Source organism: Glycine soja, chromosome 10 (assembly GCF_004193775.1).
Source record: "Glycine soja cultivar W05 chromosome 10, ASM419377v2, whole genome shotgun sequence".
In the NCBI taxonomy this organism is placed as follows: domain Eukaryota; kingdom Viridiplantae; phylum Streptophyta; class Magnoliopsida; order Fabales; family Fabaceae; genus Glycine; species Glycine soja.
This window is the reverse complement of record NC_041011.1, coordinates 29,584,473-29,605,375: the sequence shown is the minus strand read 5'-3', so window position 1 is coordinate 29,605,375 and position 20,903 is coordinate 29,584,473. Positions and strand designations below refer to the sequence as shown.

At 35.9% G+C, this 20,903-nt stretch overlaps 1 protein-coding gene and 1 non-coding gene across 2 annotated transcripts; one reads left to right on the top strand and one right to left on the bottom strand.

Annotated features, from left to right (window-relative positions):
- The first annotated feature begins 1,665 nt into the window (after window positions 1-1,665).
- Window positions 1,666-1,772, top strand: LOC114372788. The gene has a single exon (XR_003658351.1). It is a non-coding gene; the product is annotated as a small nucleolar RNA R71 (small nucleolar RNA).
- An 11,370-nt stretch (window positions 1,773-13,142) lies between these two features.
- LOC114370673 (cytochrome P450 71D8-like) lies at window positions 13,143-16,885 on the bottom strand. Its single transcript, XM_028328068.1, has 2 exons — window positions 15,953-16,885; window positions 13,143-13,896 (listed from the first exon to the last, which is right to left on the bottom strand). Exons 1-2 carry the CDS (start codon window positions 16,856-16,858, stop codon window positions 13,276-13,278), a joined length of 1,527 nt encoding a protein of 508 aa, XP_028183869.1. The 5' UTR covers window positions 16,859-16,885; the 3' UTR covers window positions 13,143-13,275.
- Window positions 16,886-20,903: the final 4,018 nt, after the last annotated feature.

The window sequence follows — 20,903 nt, the reverse complement described above, 5'->3', positions numbered from 1 at the left end:
TATTTTTCTCTTTTTGTGGTCGACAAGGGTGTTTCCCTTTGCTCCTACGTATTCCTCAATTGCGATGAGGAAATCAGACCTACGTAGTTCTTTCTTATCAAGTGATTCTTTTTTACTTTAAGAGGTGATCATTTTAAGGCGTTGGACCTTGAAAATGATCCATTTTACTTAGTAAGAAATTGAAATGGCAAACTTCAAAAACCTATTTTTATGGACGAGCTTGACTAGGCGAGTTGATTTTAGCCTTAGTTTCACTTTAGTTATTAGTCAATTCGATTAAGAATGAGAAATCCCAAAGAGAAAACATCCGATTGATTTTCCGCTTTATTTTACTAAAAAGATGTTTTTTGATTATTATATTATTTTTTTACCTCTTTTTTTGATTTCCAACGTGGTTACGGCACGACCGAACGGTCGGAATTTATTTTAACTGAAGTTAACGGATAATACAATTCAAACGATCGGTGGAAACTTATTTTATTTTTAGGTTAAGTGAGAAATGACTTAAGTAAAATGGCTTAAGCACGTCAAAAGAGGGTATAAAAAGTAAATAAAACGAGAATAGAAATACACAAAACACAATTTGGACCACCAAGGGTACATAGAATGAATCAAAAAGCTTGGTTCGAGGTACTTACCCGTTGAAGATCGAAGAACGATGAAGAACGAATGAAGAACGTCGAAGAACGGTCGAAACCTTTGCGAAATTCTTCACGGAAAACGTTACGGAATTGTTTCGGAAGCGCCTCGGCTTAGATTTTCTTCATGGAAACAATTTTTCCAAGCAAATTCGAAAGAGAGAGAAGTGCCTAAGGGGCTGAACCCCTTTCCTTCTCACTTCCTCCCCTATTTATAGAAAAATAGGGGAGATGCTTGCCGCCCAGCTCGCCCAGGCGAGTAGGGTTGCTTCCTCTAGAAGCAACAGCCTTCTGGAGGAATATTCTAGAGGGCCCAAGTGGGCCTGGTTGCTATTTGCACCCCCATTTTTACTAAGTAAATCCCCTTTACTTTTTTTGGTGATTCTTTTTTCGTAAAGTTACGGAAACTTACGAATTTCGTAACGATACTTGTTTTCTTTCTGTAATGTTACGGAACCTTGCGGATTACATAATCATCCCCTTTTTGACTTACGGAATGTTACGGAACCTCACTAATTATGCAACGATGCTTCCATTTGATTTTCGGGGTGTCACGGAACCTTTACGGATTGTGCATCAATATTTTCTTTTGTTTTTTGGCATGTCCCGGAATTCCACAAATTGCCTAATGATGGGTGCCAAGCACCTTACAAGGACCAAACAAAGGTCGCATGTCATCAAGCAAAGGTCCCCGGACGAAATTAGGGTATGACACCTTGCAACAGGTACAGATTTCTGATTCAAGGCCAGCTGGGTTACCAAGTTAACCAATGCATCCAGTTTGCCTTCTAGCTTCTTAGTCTCAGATGATGCAGCTGAGTTTGTAGCTACCTCATGCACTCCTCTAATGACTATGGCATCATTTCTGGCGCTAAACTACTAAGAGTTGGAAGCCATCTTCTCAATTAAATTTCTGGCTTCAGCAGGAGTCATGTCTCCAAGGGCTCCACCACTGGCAGCATCTATCATACTTCTCTCCATATTACTGAGTCCTTCATAAAAATATTAGAGAAGAAGCTGCTCCGAAATCTGATGGTGAGGGCAACTGGCACATAGTTTTTTAAATCGCTCCCAGTACTCATACAGGCTCTCTCCACTGAGTTGTCTAATACCTGAGATATCTTTCCTGATGGCTATGGTCCTGGAAGCAGGGAAAATTTTTTCTAAGAATACTCTCTTAAGGTCATCCCAGCTCGTGATGGACCTTGGAGCAAGGTAATAAAGCCAGTCCTTTGCCACTCCCTCCAGAGAATGAGGAAAAGCCTTCAGAAATATGTGATCCTCCTGGACATCTGGGGGTTTCATGGTGGAGCAGACAATATGAAATTCCTTTAAATGTTTGTGCGGGTCTTCAGCTACAAGGCCATGAAACTTTGGAAGCAAATGAATCAGTCCAGTTTTAAGAACATATGGGACATCCTCATCAGGGTATTGGATGCGGAAGCTTTCGTAGGTGAAATCAGGTACAGCCATTTCCCTTAGAGTCCTCTCACAGGGTGGAGGTTGTGCCATGTTCTCAGAAGGTGAAAAATCAGAATGCTCAAAATTATAATGCTCCAAATCAGGATGTTCAAAATCACTAATAACAGAATGCACAGATTCACCAGTAATGGAATGCTCAGGATGATTAAAAGGTATAAAATGATGCCTAACTAATCTATGAAATGTCCTATCTATCTCAGGGTCAAAGGGTTGTAAGTCAGATGGATTGTCTCTAGTCATACACTACATTCAGCATGCACAACTAGTTGCCTTGTCATGTAAATAAAGGTGCAGGTTTGAACTACAGCTACCCTCAAATGATATCCAAATGACTTGAAATTTTGTGAGCAACCTTATAAAATGATGAGAAGATAGCACAAAAAATTTTAGACAAAAATTCAAAGTCTAACTATGAAAGCTAAAATTGTTGGGTTAAGAAAAATAAGTGAATAAAACTTGAAAAATAGAAAACTTTTGACAGAATCGCTTTTTTTGGACGATGGAGACCCCAGCCGGCCATAGGCATAGGAAATTTTTTTCTACCCCAAATGCATGTATAATAATTGCGATTCTGATAACTGGAGCAAAAGTTATGGCCGTTTGAAGTTTTGACAAACACAAAATTTGCTAGTTTTTTGGAACTTTCAAATCTGACCAAACTAAAGGCTCTAGCTATTTTTCCCACAAAATATGGATTAAAAGAAGTTACCACACAAAAAATTCCGCCAAAAATAACAACCCTAGCTACTAAAACAAAAAATCACAAATAATTCAACATGGGTGGTCGCTAAAATCCGTCTCTAATTGATTTCTACTACTACTCTGTTTTGCCGCAAGCAAAAGTGGTCGCTAAGTCCGTCGCAAAACACTATTCACAGCAAAACACCCAAGACTGAAACAGGGGAAACGCTTAATGGGAAAACTGAAACAGAACACACACTAAACAAAATACCAGGACACTAAACAACACTAACACACATACTAACACAATACTAACAATTAAACATAAAACACGAAAGCATTAAACACACAACACTAGCTAGCTATTATGAACCTTTGGACACTGCTCCCTGGCAACGGCGCCAAATTTAATCGAGGCCGCACCCGAATCAAATAAACATGAAAATGCAGTAACTAGGAAGTGATCCTAGGTCGTTTCCTAACGAGCAATGACAAACCAAATGTTCATAATATACTTGCGCAGTAACAGTAACGATTGGGGGGGTTTGTTTGTTTTGTGATTAAAGAGCAGAACAAGTAAACTGGAATTTTAAACTACTAATATTAAAAACGGGTTGTTTCCTCTAATTCAGAAGCCATTCTCTTATCCTGGGTTATGGAGAATTCGTCCCTAACAGTCAACCACTTAATCCAACCCTATTTCAATTTACTAAGCGAAAATCAACTTAGGGTTTTCAATACGTGATTAGGCACCACATAGACCAGTTAGCCCTTCGTCCATTAAGCATGAACACAAGTTAGGCTCAGAGGCAATTAATCGAACACGAAGCATGCACTAATTAATATTCACGAATTTGGGATAACTGGTGAAGGGAAAACTGCCAGGAAGCCACATTACAAGCGAAACCTCAAAGAGAGTTGGGCTTCGTCCTCAAAAGGAAACAACACCAGAAAATCTAGCCTTCCATGGATTCAAACAGTAAACGCAAATGAAACATGAAGCAGAAACATAAATGAACAGAAACGTAAATGAGAGCAGAAGAAGAAGCAAGAACGAAATTGTAATTAGAAGTAGAAAACGTAAAATTGCATTACGTGAACAGTAGCATCAAGGCAGAAAACGTAAAAACCCTAAAACCAAAGCTCTGAATAATGAATAGCATGACAGAATGCCTTGCACGAATCCCAAGGCTGCTGTTTAAAAAGAGTCACTCAAAGTCACTGGGCCCTATTACAATACTCTGGCCCAAAACGAAATAAACACTGAACAACATAAAATAAAATTGCGAAATTTCCTAATTAGAAATTAACTAAGGTAAGTGCTGCTTTATTTGCCCACTTCAAGTCCACAACCAAAATCCGGATTAAGCCCAATGTTTCATTAATTTCTGAAATTAGATTAAAAACATCAAATTAGCTAAATAGGCCCAAATAATAAAACTGCCTAATTAATTGACAATTAAGACCAATCAGTAATTAAAATGGTGCAAAAAGGGTTTAGAAAATAGAAGAAAATGATGGCACATCAATCATTCAAGGTAAGCTCTTTGGTCAAAAGGCTTGTGTATGTACAATCACGACCTTCATCATGTTCTCGTTTATACATTTCATTCTAAAATTTAGAGATTTAAGCTTTTCTTTCTCAATCAATCTGTCTACTGACTAACAATTCTAAATTCAAGTTCACATTCTTGTTCTTTCTTTGTCTAACAGACACACTTGCTCAAACTCATGAAAAGAAACACAAACTCCATCACAATCATGCACTCAACTCAAAATAAAAGCATACAACTATTTTCATAAGTCCATAAAAGTGCTTCACTGCCATATCATTGAAAACCAAGTTAAACTATTCAAAATGCTTCAGGATGAGCAAACTAACTACTCATAAATAAAACTAGCAGTGTATGTAAACATAAAGGAAATACTGTACGAAAACCAAAATTATAAAAATAATAAATCAAAAAGCAAAAAGTATCATCAGGAATCAAAATTCCTATGACTGGTCCTGGGTGTCCTATGTCTGACCATCCTCCTCATCTGTCAGCTGAAGCACTGGAGTAGTTGGAGGAGAAGTGTCTATAGCTAGGACTGGTGTAGTCGGGTCCTCTGGCATCTCTAGGAGAGGAGTGAAGGGGTTTGCTGCAGGCTGAGGTGAGGGTAGGTTTACCACTGGTGCAAAAGGCTTTGAAGTAGCCTTAAGGGATCGCTCAGGAGTGGCAGTAGCTACCTGTCTCACCTGTGTCTCCTCTGCCTCTTCTCCTATATCAAATGGCTCTGGGATGGTGGCCTCAGATGACTCATCCTCCATATGTTGAGGTACCTGGGCTGTGGGACCTTCATCTTCCCTATGAAGAGAAGGTTGGGTCCCAGGCCAGGCTACCATCTCCCTGAACTGCTCAACTGAAGGAATAGATCCTGGAGGCACCACCACCTGTAAATTTTGTAGTAAAATGATCTGTTCTTGATGAATGCTCTGAAGCATGGCTTCAAAGCGCTGAGAATCTGTCTGAGCTGGGATAGAAGGGACTGCTGAAGTGGATGCTGGAGTAGGAGTTGCATAAGTAGAAGGAAGCTCAGTTGGCCTTGCCCTCGCCTTCCTAGCCCCTCGGATAGAAACTGTTAGATCGTCGGGATTCCAACAATTCTTCTTGATGTAGGCCAAGTTAATGAATGGGGTTAGGCGCTCAAAGGTAAGGCTATCAGAGACTACCCCACTGGCCCTACATAATGCGGTTATCAGAGTAGGGAACCCGAGTCTAGAAGTGTTAGACTGGGCTATAGAGGTCATCTGGCCAGAGATCAGTGCTCCTATGTTCATATCCAAGTGAGAGACTAGGCCAAAAATTAGCCTAGCTCTGTCCACTGTCAGATCAGAGGTATGTGATGTAAGGGCCAAGTTGGAGTATGAGAGGACACTCCACACCTGAGCTAGTGTAGTCAAATCCTTCCTGAGAATCTTCCCAGGATGGCCCTCAGAGTTCAAGATGAACCCTTGGCCATGTATGCATAAAATAGCCTCTATCTCTCTGAAGTTTGTAGGCAACCTGCAGTATCTGGAGTATGCGAGTAGAGTCTCTCCCTCAGCTAATACCACAGGTGTCTCCAGGAATGTGTTGAGACTATCAGCATCAATCTTCACCAAATGACCTCTGACTCTGGACTGCTTTGGTGGATGGTCCTCAGAATTGTATAAATTTGCATAGAACTCTTTCACCAAAGCTAAGTCTATGCTCCCATCAACTAAATTGGTGAGGCGTTTATGGAAATTACGCCTCTCCAGTTCAGCTTTAAAATCATTTATCTCAATGTGATAGAGCTCTACCTTCCTCTCAGGTAAAATGTTTCTCCCTAGAACATTATCTGTGTATCTGGTCCAAGCATCTAAGGAAGAGAATCTCCTTGTGTCATACTGTGTTGTGGGTCTTGAACCAATACTTTTATGTTTCCTAGAAGCCATCTGCATATAAAGGAACCAAACAACTAATCAGGACACAAGTTATTTGAATTTCAAAAACTGAAAAATAAAACTGAAAAAGATATTGGTCGCTTAGCGAGACATGGTCCTCTTAGCTAGCCTTTGCAAAAAAAAAAAACACTACCGCTTAGCGACATGAGGAGCCGTTTAGCGGAAGTTGCAGAAATTTAGCTTCTGTAGAATTGGCTTAGCTAGACATCGCCCGCTAAGCTGAACATCTGTCGCAAGGATATGTGCTAAGTATTGGGAGCTTAGCGAGCGAAGGTCACTTAGCTCAACGGATGCCGTAACAAATCGTGCTTGGCTCAGGCAAGCTCGGCTTAACGCGTGGTTATTTACAAAAATTTGTTTGAGTTACCTAGGCTTAGCGATTCAGCCTCGCTTAGCCACAGGTAGCTCAGCAAGAGGATGAGTGTTCATCCTCAAAGGATGAACTCGCTTAGCACGATAGGTTCGCTTAGCGAGTCCTTTCGGGAACGCCCATTTACACATTGAGTTCTGATGAACTCGCTTAGCGCAACATGCTCGCTTAGCGAGTTCATTGCGTTTTCCAGAAAATGCAGAAAACGCAATTCGTTTTCTTGCACTTTTCAAGCCTCTAAAAGGCATATCCGACATGCAATGTGTGCATCATACTCAATACAGTATACAAGCGTATATAGTCCTAATCTTAAACTAATTCTAAAAAAACATAAAAACCCTAAAAATCTAAAAATATAGTTGAAATCTTCTACCCTAAAGTTTAGACAAGAAAAAGAGAAAAAGAATCAAGGAACTTACTTGGATTGTTAATGCTTTTGGATTGGAAGTAGACAATGCAAAGAGAAAGCACAGATGCAAAATGTGCAAATTTTTGGAGAGAGAGAGTAGAGAAGGTGTTTCCGAAATCTGGCAAGTGTGAGTGTAACAGCAGTTACACTCACTTAAGCATTTTTCGACACTTTCGCTTAGCGGAACGCTGCGCTAAGCGAGCCAGAGAGACGTTTGGTTTCTCAACAAGGCTCGCTTAGCGGATCTACACGCTTAGTCGACGTTTCAAATTCAAAATTCATTTTTTTTACATAGGCTTGGCTTAGCACGAGGATAAGACCGCTTAGCGAGGTTTGCAGATCCGAAAAGCTGCCACTCTCGCTAAGCCAGGCTCTAGCTGGCTTAGCTAAAATGATGCATCTTAAGTACAAAGGAGCATGCGCTTAGCTGATAAGAACTCGCTTAATGCTCACATTGCCGCAATGAATTCAGCTTAGCTGCCATGACTAACGCTTAGCTCAGTGGATGCCACAACAAATCTCACTTGGCGACACTGAGTCGTACTTAGCCAAGGATAAGCTATCGCTTAGCGATCAGGCTAAAGCTTAGTCGAATTCAGATCGAATTGAAGTTGGCTTAGCTCATCCTTGGCCAGCTTAGCAGACCAAATCAGCCTTAGATGCAAGGGTTGGGCGCTAAGCGCTTGAGACTCACAGCTTAGTGCATGACCAAAGATGCGCTTAGCACGAGGCTCGCACTTAGCGAAAGGACTATTTTTCAGAAAAATGTTTTCTAAGTTATTTTTCAGTCCTTTTTCCAAGAAATTGAAACCCTTATGTTAAACATGCAAAGATAGGCTGCTATACTCATATGTACAGATTATACAGCAAGTTCCAAATGATTAAATGCATGAAAAACAAAAATAGCAGAAATTAAAACTGGGTTGCCTCCCAGGAAGCGCTTCTTTAATGTCATTAACTTGATGCTTTTACCTCACTGGGTGATTTTATGTTTTGGTTCTTACTTTCAGAACCTCTTGACCTCCTTCCATTACCTGTAACCAGACATTGTGTTCTGGAGCAGGCTTGTTTTCAACAAATAAATCAAAATCAATTTTCTGATCTTCAAAACCTAGCTCCAGCTTCCTCTTCCCCATATCAACTATGCAACTTGTAGTCAACATGAATGGCCTTCCCAATATTGCAGGGATGTCAGTATCTTCAGAGATATCCATTACCACAAAGTTTGTCGGGAAGATAAAATGTTTTATTCTGACCAACACATCTTCAATTACTCCATATGGCCTGGTAATGGAGTGGTCAGCTAGTTGTAAAGTCATTCGAGTGGGCATTATTTCCAACTCTCCCAATCTTCTACACATGGAGAGTGGCATCAAATTGATGCTGGCTCCCAGGCCAATAAGAGCTTTTCCCACATTGACTTCTCCTATTGAACAAGGAATAGTTACACTCCCAGGATCTTTATGCTTGGGTGGAAGGATCTTTTGGATCACAGCACTGCACTTTCCTTCCACTATGATGTTTTCCTGGTGAATATATTTATGCTTCCTTGTTAACATATCTTTCAAGAATTTAGAGTAAAGTGGCATCTGCTGCAAAGCTTCTCTGAAGGGCATAGTTATTTCCAATTTCCTGAAAATGTCTAAAAATCTCGCCAGATGACAATCTTTTTCCTTCTTGGAAGGTACCACAGGATATGGTACTTCCACACCTTCATTCACAACTTTTTCACTTCTACTCTTCTTTGCATTCTTATTATTTTTTTCTTCTTTTTCATTTTTTTCATTTTCTATTTCTTTTTCTACTTCTTTTTCTTTTTCTTGGTCCTTCAATTCTTTATTCTTGACCATTATTTGTTCCTCTTTCTCTTGATTACTTTCACCTCTTACCTCATTTTTCTTGCCATCAGTATCTTTCTTGTTAGCAGTTTTCTTCTTATGCACCACATTATCCTCATCCTTAGCCTCCACAAACCTTTTTCTCCTTGTCATCACAACTTTGCATTCCTCCTTGGGATTCTGTTCTATATTTGCCATAAAATTGTTGGATGACTTGTCAGCTATCTGCTTGGCCAGTTGTCCCACCTAGACCTCAAGGTTCTTCAGTGCTAACTCAGTGCTTTTATGATTTGACATTGTTACTTACATAAACTGAGTCAAGGTCTCCTCCAACGTAGTAGTCCTCTGGAATGTGTTAGGTCCTTGTTGGATTGGCCTGTTTGAAGGCCCACTCTGGTCTTTGTTGAACTGGTTACCAGGGTGTGTCCTCCACTGTCCTTGTTGATTATAGGGACCCTACTGAAAGCCTGAAAATCCTCCTTGAGTATACCCTTGTCGCTGTTGATTTCCCATATAATGAATTTCTTGAGTGTTTTCTTTAGTGGGAATACATTGGCCTATTTAATGAGCCTCACCACAGATGGTACAATCTGTGACCTGCAAAACAGAATTAGTTGGAAATTTACCGAGTGTTTCTTTTGAAATCTCAAGTTGCTTAGAAAGCAACTTGTTCTGTGCCAATAAAGCGTCATGTGATGATAGCTCTATCAAGCTTTTCTTCGTGGGTTGATGGGTTCTGTCTCTTAGAATAACATGATCACTGGCTGACATGTTCTCAATTAGCTTAGTTGCTTCTTCTGGGGTCTTCAGTTGTATCTTTCCCCCTACTGAAGCATCTAATAGTTGCTTGGTTTGTGGTCTCAGCCCATCTATAAACATATTCAATTGGATTGGCTCAAAAAACCCATGAGTGGGAGTTCTTCTCAACAAGCCTCTGAACCTCTCCAATGCTTCACTCAGAGATTCATTAGGAAACTGATAAAATGAAGAGATTATAGCTTTCCCTTCTGCAGTCTTGGACTCTGGGAAGTATTTCCTTAGGAACTTTTCAACAACTTCTTCCCAGGTTTTCAGACTGTTACCTTTGAATGAGTGGAGCCACCTCTTGGCTTCTCCTGCCAATGAGAATGAGAAAAGGTTGAGCCTAATGGCTTCGTCTGGTACACCGACAATCTTAATAGTGTTGCATATTTCAATGAACGTTGCCAAGTGTGCATAGGGGTCTTCATTAGGTAATCCTTGAAATAAATTCCCCTGTATTAAATGAATAAAGGAATGTGGGTAGTTGATGTTGTTAGCTTGCACTTCAGGATGTGCAATGTTGGTGAAAAATTGTGGTACTGAACTACTTGAGTAATCCTCAAGGGTAATCCTCTGGTCATGCTCTTCTTCCATGGTAATGACTTCAGGTAATTGAGTGGCGGATTCCCTTGATGATGGTGAATCAGGTGATAATAAGTCAGAGAAATGATTCTCCTCCTCAAGAATGGATGCAACTGCTTTGTCTTGCAGAAGTTTCCTTCTCCTCTCGGCTCTGTTCCTTCACAATGTAGCCTCAACTTCTAAGTCCAAAGGAACTAAATTGCCGGTGGGAGATCTATGCATATACAATACTAACAGAACAACGGTTATCCAGTGTAACAAGAAAAGACAAATAGGAATTAAGAACAAATATTCACAAAAATAATCAAAGAAAATAAAGAATAGACACCTAAAGACAAACTAACTTCCCAAATAAAAAGAAGTTCCTCGGCAACGGCGCCAAAAATTTGTTTGGCTTCCGGCAAGTGCACCGGATCGCACAAGTAGTATAAAACGGCAAGAACCAAGTATTGAACACTCGGGGAACTTGTGTTATTTGGTAAGCTATTTCAACAAATAGGTGTCTGGTGTGTAAAGGTAAGTGTGAATATGAATAGGTGTATAAATTATCTGTGCAAAAAGAAAGAAAATCACGTGAGAGAAATGATGTGTAAAAATAAGTAGAAACACGTTGGTCTTCCTAATAGGTGCCTGATGCTGAAAAGATATTCTCTAGCTAACGATGCTCATGTGTTCCTATGGTGTCTCCTGAGATACTAAACCCTGATTCCTCATGATAGTTTAGCCTAATCCTGATCAAGCATCGTCCGTAGATTCCTCTTGTAAGACTAAACTCAATCAGGACCGCATTAAGACACACATACACAACTAACTTATAGCACCCCGATTCCTCGTGATGGTGCGACAACTTAGCCCTGTACTATCAAGGACTTTAGAGTCAGACCAGTTTCCACTGTTGAATGACCCTAACAAAGCATGCATCTACGTGATCAAGGTAAAGGCATACAGGAGTGAAAAGCATATAGCACAAAGAACACACAAAACATCATTAAATAGATAAAATAAATATATTTACATCAGGTACCTACAGGGAAGATCCAATAGAGGATTTAGCTTTCCATACCAGGAAGCCTTCTTTACAACAAAGAGAAGAACAAGATGAACGATTGCAAAAATACAAGTGCTGAGGATGTCTTCTTTACCTCTAGGATCTCACAATCACTCACAAACTCATCTCAAGCTCTCAAACTGGCTCCTGCTTCAAGCTCTGGTCTCTGCAGATCTTCACAGAGAAAAATCTCTATGGAACTTGGACCTTTCTCTCTCGAGAAACCCTAGACATGCAAAGCTCTGAATCCCAGTCCAAACACTCCTTCTGAAATCTGATTTCAAGCTTAAATAGGTGGCCTTGTTTATGCTCGTGCACTTAGCGCACTTATGGACCGCTTAGCGCACATTAGTGAATTTCGGCTTAGTGCGTGCCTTTCTCGCTTAGCGGATGAACTGAAGCGGTGTGCTTAGTGAGATGAAGTGGTGCGCTTAACAAACCTGTATAGCTCATCTTCTTCTAGAGTCTTCGTCGCGCTTAGCCCATAAGTGTTGCGCTTAGCGGAGGCTCGCTAAGCCAGTAGATTGGCTTAGCGAGAAGGTGAAAAATAGCACTTTCCAAAGCTTTCCTAATTAACCTAAAATTGAGAGAAAAAGATTATTAAACACACAAAAAGGAAGTACTAAGTATTTATTACCTATACTTAACAGAAAATACTTATAACACTACAAAGTAACCATAAATTGGAAGAGTTTGCTACAATTTACACAAGTTTTATACACAAAAGTTAGTTGTATTCACCGATTAACATGTCCCTTACGCCATTGTCACTGACTTATGAAGACTTCCTGGCGAGGCTAGGCGTCAAGCAACTCGTAACCTTTGTTGAACATCCCTAGACAACGGTTAGGCAAAGGCAACCAACAAAGTTATCGTCAGGGCCATGCACACTTGACTTGACAAGTCTAAGGGTCTATGGAAGGAGGAACTCCCTAGCATACTTTGGGCCTATCATTGTTGACCCCAGACAACGACCAAAAAAACTCTTTTCCAACTCACATATGGCGCAGACGCCATCCTACTCTTTTCACTCTATAAGTACCAAGTTTCATCTCACTTTTTTCTTACTCTCCTAACTCACGTCTTACTTGAGCGTCAAAGTCCTTTATTTTGTAGGTTCCCCTCTTATCTTCTTAACAAAAGGAACTCTCAGTTTGACGTGTGAGATCTTAGAGCCCACATTGGCCACATCCACCGTGACGTGGGACAACTCCGAATTTTGGTATGTACACAAATGAATCACTTTGGACGTTCAGAGAAAGCTTGGCTTTCTAAAACTTTGGATGCTTTCTTTTAAAAGAGCATCAATGCCACTTTTTATACAAATATTCTTATTGTGTCTAAGATAGGAATTTATATCTTTTTCTTGTCTGGATGCATTCTAAAATAACTTGTTAGATCTTAAAATATCATAAATTTTGTTATCATCAAAATTATGTGAATTTTGAAGGGTTAGACTTTTCATTCTTGATCTTTGGTTCCAACAATGTTAACTTTATTATTATTTCAACAAAATTGCCCTCTCCTATTGGGCTACAATCTAATAAATAGGGTCATTCCTAGTTATGCTGCTTGTGAACAGTTCCATCTGAGAACAATATTAAAGGCTTTTTTTTTTATGGAAAAAATGTAATATTAAGTCATTCTCATTTGTAATTAAGAAATATATATATATATATATATATATATATATATATATATATATATTTCTTAATTACAAATGAGAATGACTTAATATTACATTTTTTCCATAAAAAAAGCATATATAAACTTAAACAATTAGGTTGCCTTAGCAGTCCAAAGACATCATATCAATTAGATGTGTATTTAAAGAGAAATAAGAAAGCTTTTTATTAATATATCTTAGACGATACATATTCAAACAAATCACAAGTTTTTTATTTCCTTAACACGTAAGTTATGACACTTGAAAGTAAAATCGATTAACATGGACACATCAATGCACGCAAAGATCATTAACCGAGGGTATCAAATGCAATTCGTTTTTCCTCCCAATAGCCACTCCAAATTGTTCGGCCATATCCATATTCTCAGGTTTGATTTTATTTGGGAGTTCCCAGTTAAAATGATAGAGCAATAGAGCTAGTGGAAGCATAATGGTGGCTAAACCAAATGTCATGCCAGGACATATTCTCCTTCCTCCCCCAAAAGGAAGATACTCAAAATTATTCCCTTTGAAATCAATAGAACTAGCCTCAAACCTTTCAGGGACAAACATTTCAGCATCAACCCAATATTTGGGATCTTTACAGACTGCATATACGTTTACCATGACTTTAGTTTTGGCTGGTATTTCATAGCCATCGATAATGGTTAGTTGAGAGCATTCTCTAGGGAGCAATAAAGGAGTAGGTGGGTGTACCCTGAATGTCTCTTTGATCACCAACTTCAAATAAGTAAGTTGCTCTAAATCACTTTCATGAATTATTTCCTTTCCTCTAAAAGCTTGTCTCAATTCAGCTTGTGCTTTCTCCCTCACTCTTGGATTTCTCATCATTTCTGTCATAGCCCACTCTAGTGTTGATGCTGAAGTATCAGTTCCAGCAGCAAATATGTCCTAATCAGGCAAACAAAATATTTTAATGTAAATTTTGATAAAATTAAAAGGGAAATTATATATATATAACAAAAACTGGAGAAATTCTAGTATAGAAATATCAGATGACAACGGAAAAAGAAGTGGAAGATAAAGTAATTAACACAAACAAGAGGAATTAAAAATTAATGTATTTTATCTATTTGATTAAGATAGGAAATACGCAGGGGGAGAGTTAACTTTTGTGAGATTTACCTGAAAATATTTTCTCCACAATACCCTAGATTTTCTTTTGTACAATGCTTTTGTTTAATTTTATTTAATTACTATAAAAAAAAGAAAAATCGAAGAGAAAAATATGTGATAAAATAAGTTATGTGACAATGAAAAATATTTTTTTTTTTTGTAAATATGTGTATAAAAATAATATAATTATATAAACTCTTCTAGAAGTTAGATGATTAGTTTTCCTATTTTAGAATCATCTATAATACCAATAGTGACAAACTTTTTTCTTTTGAGCAACAAACAATTTAAATTTATTAAAGAGTTATTATATTTGTACACCCAATTCTTCTTTTGTCTTTTCAAATAATTTTCTTCCCAAATTATTTTTATCAATAAATATTTGTTTAGTTTTGTTATAAATGTTAGAAGAAGAATTTGAATCCACCACCATTCTCTCCTCCCTTCTCCCTTTATCCTTAGGCTTTCCCTTCTACTTTTCTTCCCGTACTTTCGTTTCTATATATATATATATATATATATATATATATATATATATATATATATATATATATATATATATATATGATTGTTATATTATTTTTCATGTCTATCTAATTTCTATTTATATGTAATTTGACATTTTAGTTTATCAAATATGTAGCAATTGAGGTACAGAGTATGATGCCCTCAAGAGCATAAGATATTGATACTCTTACACTCCATTTTTGGGTGTATGGGTGGAAAGAAAAGAAAAAGAGAAAAAAAATATGAGGGAAGAGAATATGTGACACATGATGTGATGAAAAATGAAGAAAAAGATAAAAACACAAATATGATGAATGTGAGTTGTAAGAGAAGTTAAATGGTATGTACGACTATTTTCTCATAGCATATTACAGTATGTGGTTACAATCAAAATGTTTCTTCTTTCTTCATAGAGTCCACACCCTGGACAACACTTAATACATGATGAAACTAAAATCTCACCCATTTTGCACTTAACAAGATCAGACGACAACGTACTTTATAAAACAAATTGAAAGCAAACAAGGAAGCTATAAAATGATAACTAAACTTATTTTAGTCTTAAAGATAAAAAGAATTAAATTTTTACAATTGAATATTGGGCTGGTGAAGAAGAAACAAGTCTAAATTATCATGCATGCTATCTGATGTTCGTCACTCTGAATGAACAGTAGCTGGATGAGCATTTTAAAATTTGTTAGAAAGGGCATTAAAAGGCGCTTATTTAAACGTACAATAATAAGAGATGCTAAATTTCACCACAACCAATAATAATAATAATAATAATAATAATAATAATAATAATAATAATAATAATAATAATAATAATAATAATAGTAATAATAGATGTTAAATTTCATGAAAATACTTTCAAATTTAATTGTTATATATTTTTGTTAGTGTCAAAATTTTTATATTGTTAACCAATCAGAAATTAATATTAATGTAATTTTTAAGATAATTATAGTAAAAGTTAACAAATATATCAAACATAGTTATTTGTGACTAAATAACACTATAAATTTATTTTATATTATCCGTGCGTAACTTATTTTTTATAAACTTATTTGTAATTTGTTTTTTAGTTTTGCATTGAAGACCTAAAAAGTGATTTTTTTTTTATAGAAAATTATATGAAAGCACATTTAAAAATAATAGAAGAGGATATTTCTAGTTTTAGTTTATTAACTAATGGCATTAGGACACCAGATAACATTTGTTTTTATTTTTTAATGTCAGAGAAATGGAAAACACGGGAAATGAAAGAAAAACATGTGGTATTCAGGCAGATTTAAAATATAGAAGTTTTGCCACATAAACTAACCAATATCAAGGCTTTGATGTTGTTAGTCGTCATGTTTATGTTTAGAGTATCACTTTGTTGTTGGATTCTGAGAAGAACATCAATATAATCTTCGTCCTCAATTTCAGCTCCATCTTCTTTGGCACGTTTATGCTTTTCTTGATGCTCTTTGACGATGGTTTCCAATAGCTTGTCAACCTGCTTGTGCAACTTCTTCAATTTAGCCATCTTCCCAGTTATGAAATATAAGAATGGAATTGAAGGAAACAAATCAGCAAGGTCGAATCCTCCCCCAATTTCAACAATTCGTCGGATCAAAGACACAACGAATTCGTCTTGCTCCTTATATATGCCGCCAAATGCTACCCTGGAAATAGAAGCACATATTAATGAGAAAATTCTACTAGTGAGATTGATTGTCGAACCTGCTGATTCTCGAATCGAGTTGATAAACTTTGCTGCCTCGTCTTCTCTAATCGAAGCAAAAGACTGAACTCTTTTCACGCTCAGAACCTCCGTCACACATATTTTCCTCATTTGTCTCCAGTGATCACCATATTGAGCAAAAGCAATGCCCAATCCCCCATAGGTCATTATTTCGCCAGCAACAAAATAGGGTCTCTGAAGAAAAGAAACATCATGTGTTTTCACTATTTCCTTGGCCATCTTTGGGGAGGATGCAACCACTGCTGAAATTTCACCAAGTTGAAGGTGCATGAGGGGTCCATATTTTTTGGAAAGTTTTTTGAGAGCATGGTGTGGAAGTGAACCTGCTGCTGCTAGTTGATGCAGGTTTCCTATGATAGGTAGTTTCTTTGGTCCTGGGGGAAGTGTGTGAGAGACATTAGTTTTTAGCTTGTAATATTTTGCAAGCAAATGCAACAGAAAGAACAATGCAATAACTAAGAAATAGGTTTGAGCTTCCATGGCTTTTTAGTTTATAGAGTTAGCTCTCAAATCAGGTGGTTATATTGTTTGCCGAAGACTGATTCCTATTTATAGAATCTTGAGTCTCAGAAGTCAACAATTTATCCATTTGTTTTTGGAAGATGTATATTTGGGGCGTTGAATGGCATTTTTTTTTTGTTGATGGCCGTTGAATGCATGCTTTAGATTGTCGCTTAACTGCAGTTATAGTTATTTTTCCCTTTTTTATAGGGAAAATTTCAACATAGATTTATGGGAGAAAAAAAATGTGATGACAACGTAAACTTTTTGGCTTTCAGGGAGCTTTTTCACTGGCAGTTTGCATTTTTGGCTTTCATAGGACTGTCATGTTTTTCGTTGTATACAATATCTTTCTTCATCCTGATGATGATGCCTTGCTCATCCTCTTGTTTGGAGGAATTCTATAACAACGGTTTAGGTTCACTTAGTTATAATTCTTTTTGCTTTTATTAACATGCGTTTTGGTTTGGTCTTCCATGCTTTCTTATATTATTTTTTCTTTTATTTAATATATTTTCGGTTTTGCTTACAAAAAAAAAAAGACCTCAACTTTCTAAGTTTTTTTCTTTTTCCATGACATAAGTGTTACATTTTATCACTTTTTTCTTTCTGTTAGTCTTTTTTCCGTCTCAATTCACTTTATTTAGGATCCATCATTATTAAGTAAAATTGTAGACGAATGCCACTTATGCATCAATAACTAATGTGATCGTGATGCATTTCTGGATCACAAGTACCTTGATCATTGCAGCGGTAATTGGGGTTGAACAGTGTCAAAAAAAATTTGTCGTTGCACTCTAGCTAATTGGTTTGAAGAAAATAAAGTATTTATTTGGGCATCATTTATTCCTTTAAAAATTTATCCTTATTTACGCATGTGTTTGACTTTTGTAATGTTCATTCATCAGTTTTGAAAAAAAGCAGACAAAGAGAGTAACATATTTATCTCTTTGATTTTAGATTATACAAATTTGACCCTTCACATGCACGTAAAATGTAAGTTGCTAAAGTCCAAAAAATTAACCAAATTAAAAGTATTGATAGAATTCGTTCATAAGGTGATGATGAGTTCAATAATTCCTACTGCAATTACAAACAATAAATTAATGATGGGGATTCTATTTCCAGTCTTTTGATCGTTGTGTTGTGTTGGGGAGTTTCAATTGATTAGGTACCATGCGAACCCTCTAACATGCATGCAGCTTATTTTTAAGCTTTCATTAGCCACTCTTATTAAATGATGTGCGATAAATCACGATTGCATGTTCCCTTTTCTGATCTTATAGGCACGTTATATGGAGGATATCATTGTTTAATTATTCAAGTGCCCAAAGATTTTGATTCTTAGAGAAAAATAAATAATGATTGAGCCTTCTGCTGCTTATATAACTTCATACGCCTAGTAGAATGTTACACAAGTTAATACAATAAATTCAAAACATCTTTGTCGTGTCCCTACGTTGTTCCATTAAAATAACAATACATAACAACTGTGTTAATATTTAATAGTAATATTTAATTTTAAAAATCATGAAAACTATATAATTTTAAAGGACAACTTAGAAAATGACAACAGAAAAGTCAAATTCTGGATATATACAAAAATTAACAATACCAAAGTCTATCTCATTAAGTGATCAAAGTCGGTTACATGGATCATATGATGTCATTTGACATAGTTAAAAATCAAAATTTAAGGAACATTATTTATCCTAAGATCTCATTTGTTTTTCCTTCAATAATCTTTTAGGTTTCACTCTTATCCTTTTCACAGGACTAAAATCATACAATCTACTTTTCTAGCTAACACCTCTTATGCTTCTTTGTACATGTCCAAGCTACCTCAATTATTTTTTGTCGTCTTTTTCTCAATCAGTGTTACACCAATCTTTTATTATATATAGTTATTCCATATTCCATCATTTATTAATTATATAACCACACATCCATCTTTAACTTTTTCTACTACTCTCATTTATCTCTCATGGTGTTCTCTTAAGGGTCAATATTCACTATCATATAGTATAGTTGAAAGTACCTATATATAGCTGGACAAGAAAACTTTCCTCCCAATTTGATGGATACTTTATGATCTCAAATAACTTTACTTGAATACAAATAAAAAAAAATTACAACTTAAATAGAATTTTTTTTAAGCTAGGTTAGAGATCATGATGTTTCTCAACACATTAAATTAAAGATTAATCTTACTCGTAGTACATAACTATCATAGAAACTTTCTTCAGTTCCACGGTGTTCATCTAGAAGTTACTCATCAACTTTGCACATAATCTTTTGACTTGAATTTGTTCAAATGATTAAACTAGACTTATATCTTAGATTCTAAAATATTTTTTTATTCTAATTCTAAAGTTATTTGTTTTTACCTTGGTTGCTTTATTTTTTCTTATTTTATTAAAAGGATATTTTAATTTTTTTATCAAAATAATACAATTGTATTTAAATATATCATTATATTTAAATTAAATTTATTAAATATTTTTTAATTTCATAACAATATTTTATATACAAGACTATATATCTCAAATATGATTAAATAGTTCTGATTATATTAGGCGAGTTGTATTTTATAAATACAACTTAACATATATATCATAAAGCGCAGATACATTGTATTTAATAAATAAATTTATGTATTTTTATTATAAAAACATACAACTAAAATCTATCTATTATTTTATAATTAGGACTTGACAAAGTGATATTATATAAGAAATCACACTGATAAAAATATAAAAATAAATAAAAGAAACTGCAGCTAAGGAGAAATTGACCACAGATTTTGATTCTTTTTTGCGAACGTATTGTGATTTGGAAAGGAGTTTAATAATTTTTTTTATACAAAAAAATGGAGTTTATGGAAATTCTTTATGACTATATAATTTTATAATTTATTTTAATTTTACAAAATTTATTTAAATATTTTTAATTTATAAATAAATTCATAAATTAAAAATTATATAGAATTTAATGAAATTTTTTATCCAAATTCGATCGACTTAATGCTCAATTCACTGTTTATCTATTGTTTATTTATTTTGAAAAGTTTATCCAGTGCAGTTACGACCTGGAAACGAGATTATTCAACCACAAATCGTATCTGTTTAATTTAAATAAATAATATTCAGGTCACTGGTGAGCTGATATTCAAAAAACGTCACATAACCCCTGCGTAAAGGTTATGTATTTTGAACCACCTTCAATTCGACCATGTATAATCTATTTACCCAGTCCAGTCAATGTTTCTCCGATAATACAATATCTTTTGTTTATTTGACTAGCTAATCTATGATAGAGATTATGGATAATATATTTAACGAAAAATATTTAATGTTGAAATCATTCTATTGATATAGCTTTGGTTTAATAAAATTTAAGTTATTAATATAAATATAAATGTAAATTTATATAAATGATAATAGTATCCAAGGTATATAATAAAAGAGAGGCCCAATGAAATTCCTAAAATGCTCATGATTGAGAACTTGACATGTGGCACTTTTGCTAGATTTTTGGTAATTTTACCCCTCCAACTTTGAGGTTAGTTTTCTGCCACCTGACTTGCTGTGTTGCTTTTGTTTTCTGTCATGTGACACTTGTGCTATGTTGGTTTGGTCTTCTTCCCACGTGCATTTGTTTTGTTCCACTATATGATGCGTTCCCTTGCTGTTTTGTTTCTTCTTCAGTTTTTTGGTTTGTGAAGCAAGCATTCATTTTTTCAGGTTCTTCTCCTTTGTTTTTTTTGTTTCTTTTGCTGCATGTTTGCGTTCATATTTTGTGGTTCCTTGCCATGTCCTCTTATTTCGTACATAGGCATCAAATTTGGTTTAGTCTTTTTTTTTTTGTTGTAAATTTTTGGAAAATAAATCCCCTATTTTTTGTCTAACTTTTGAGTCCATTTTGGTTTGTTTTGCAGTTTGGTAGAGGGAAACACCAAAGATGGGTCTTTGCTTTGGTTGCTTCAGCATAAACGAACGCGTGTGCAAGGAAGAAGAGAGATTGA

What these genes read in the sequence shown, in the direction of transcription:
- LOC114370673 (XM_028328068.1), bottom strand. Translation starts at nt 16,858, where the DNA reads ATGGAAGCTCAAACCTATTTCTTAGTTATTGCATTGTTCTTTCTGTTG. An exon ending in ACATCAAAGCCTTGATATTG is followed by an intron (nt 13,897 to 15,952) that starts GTTAGTTTATGT and finishes TTGCCTGATTAG; the next exon opens with GACATATTTGCTGCTGGAAC.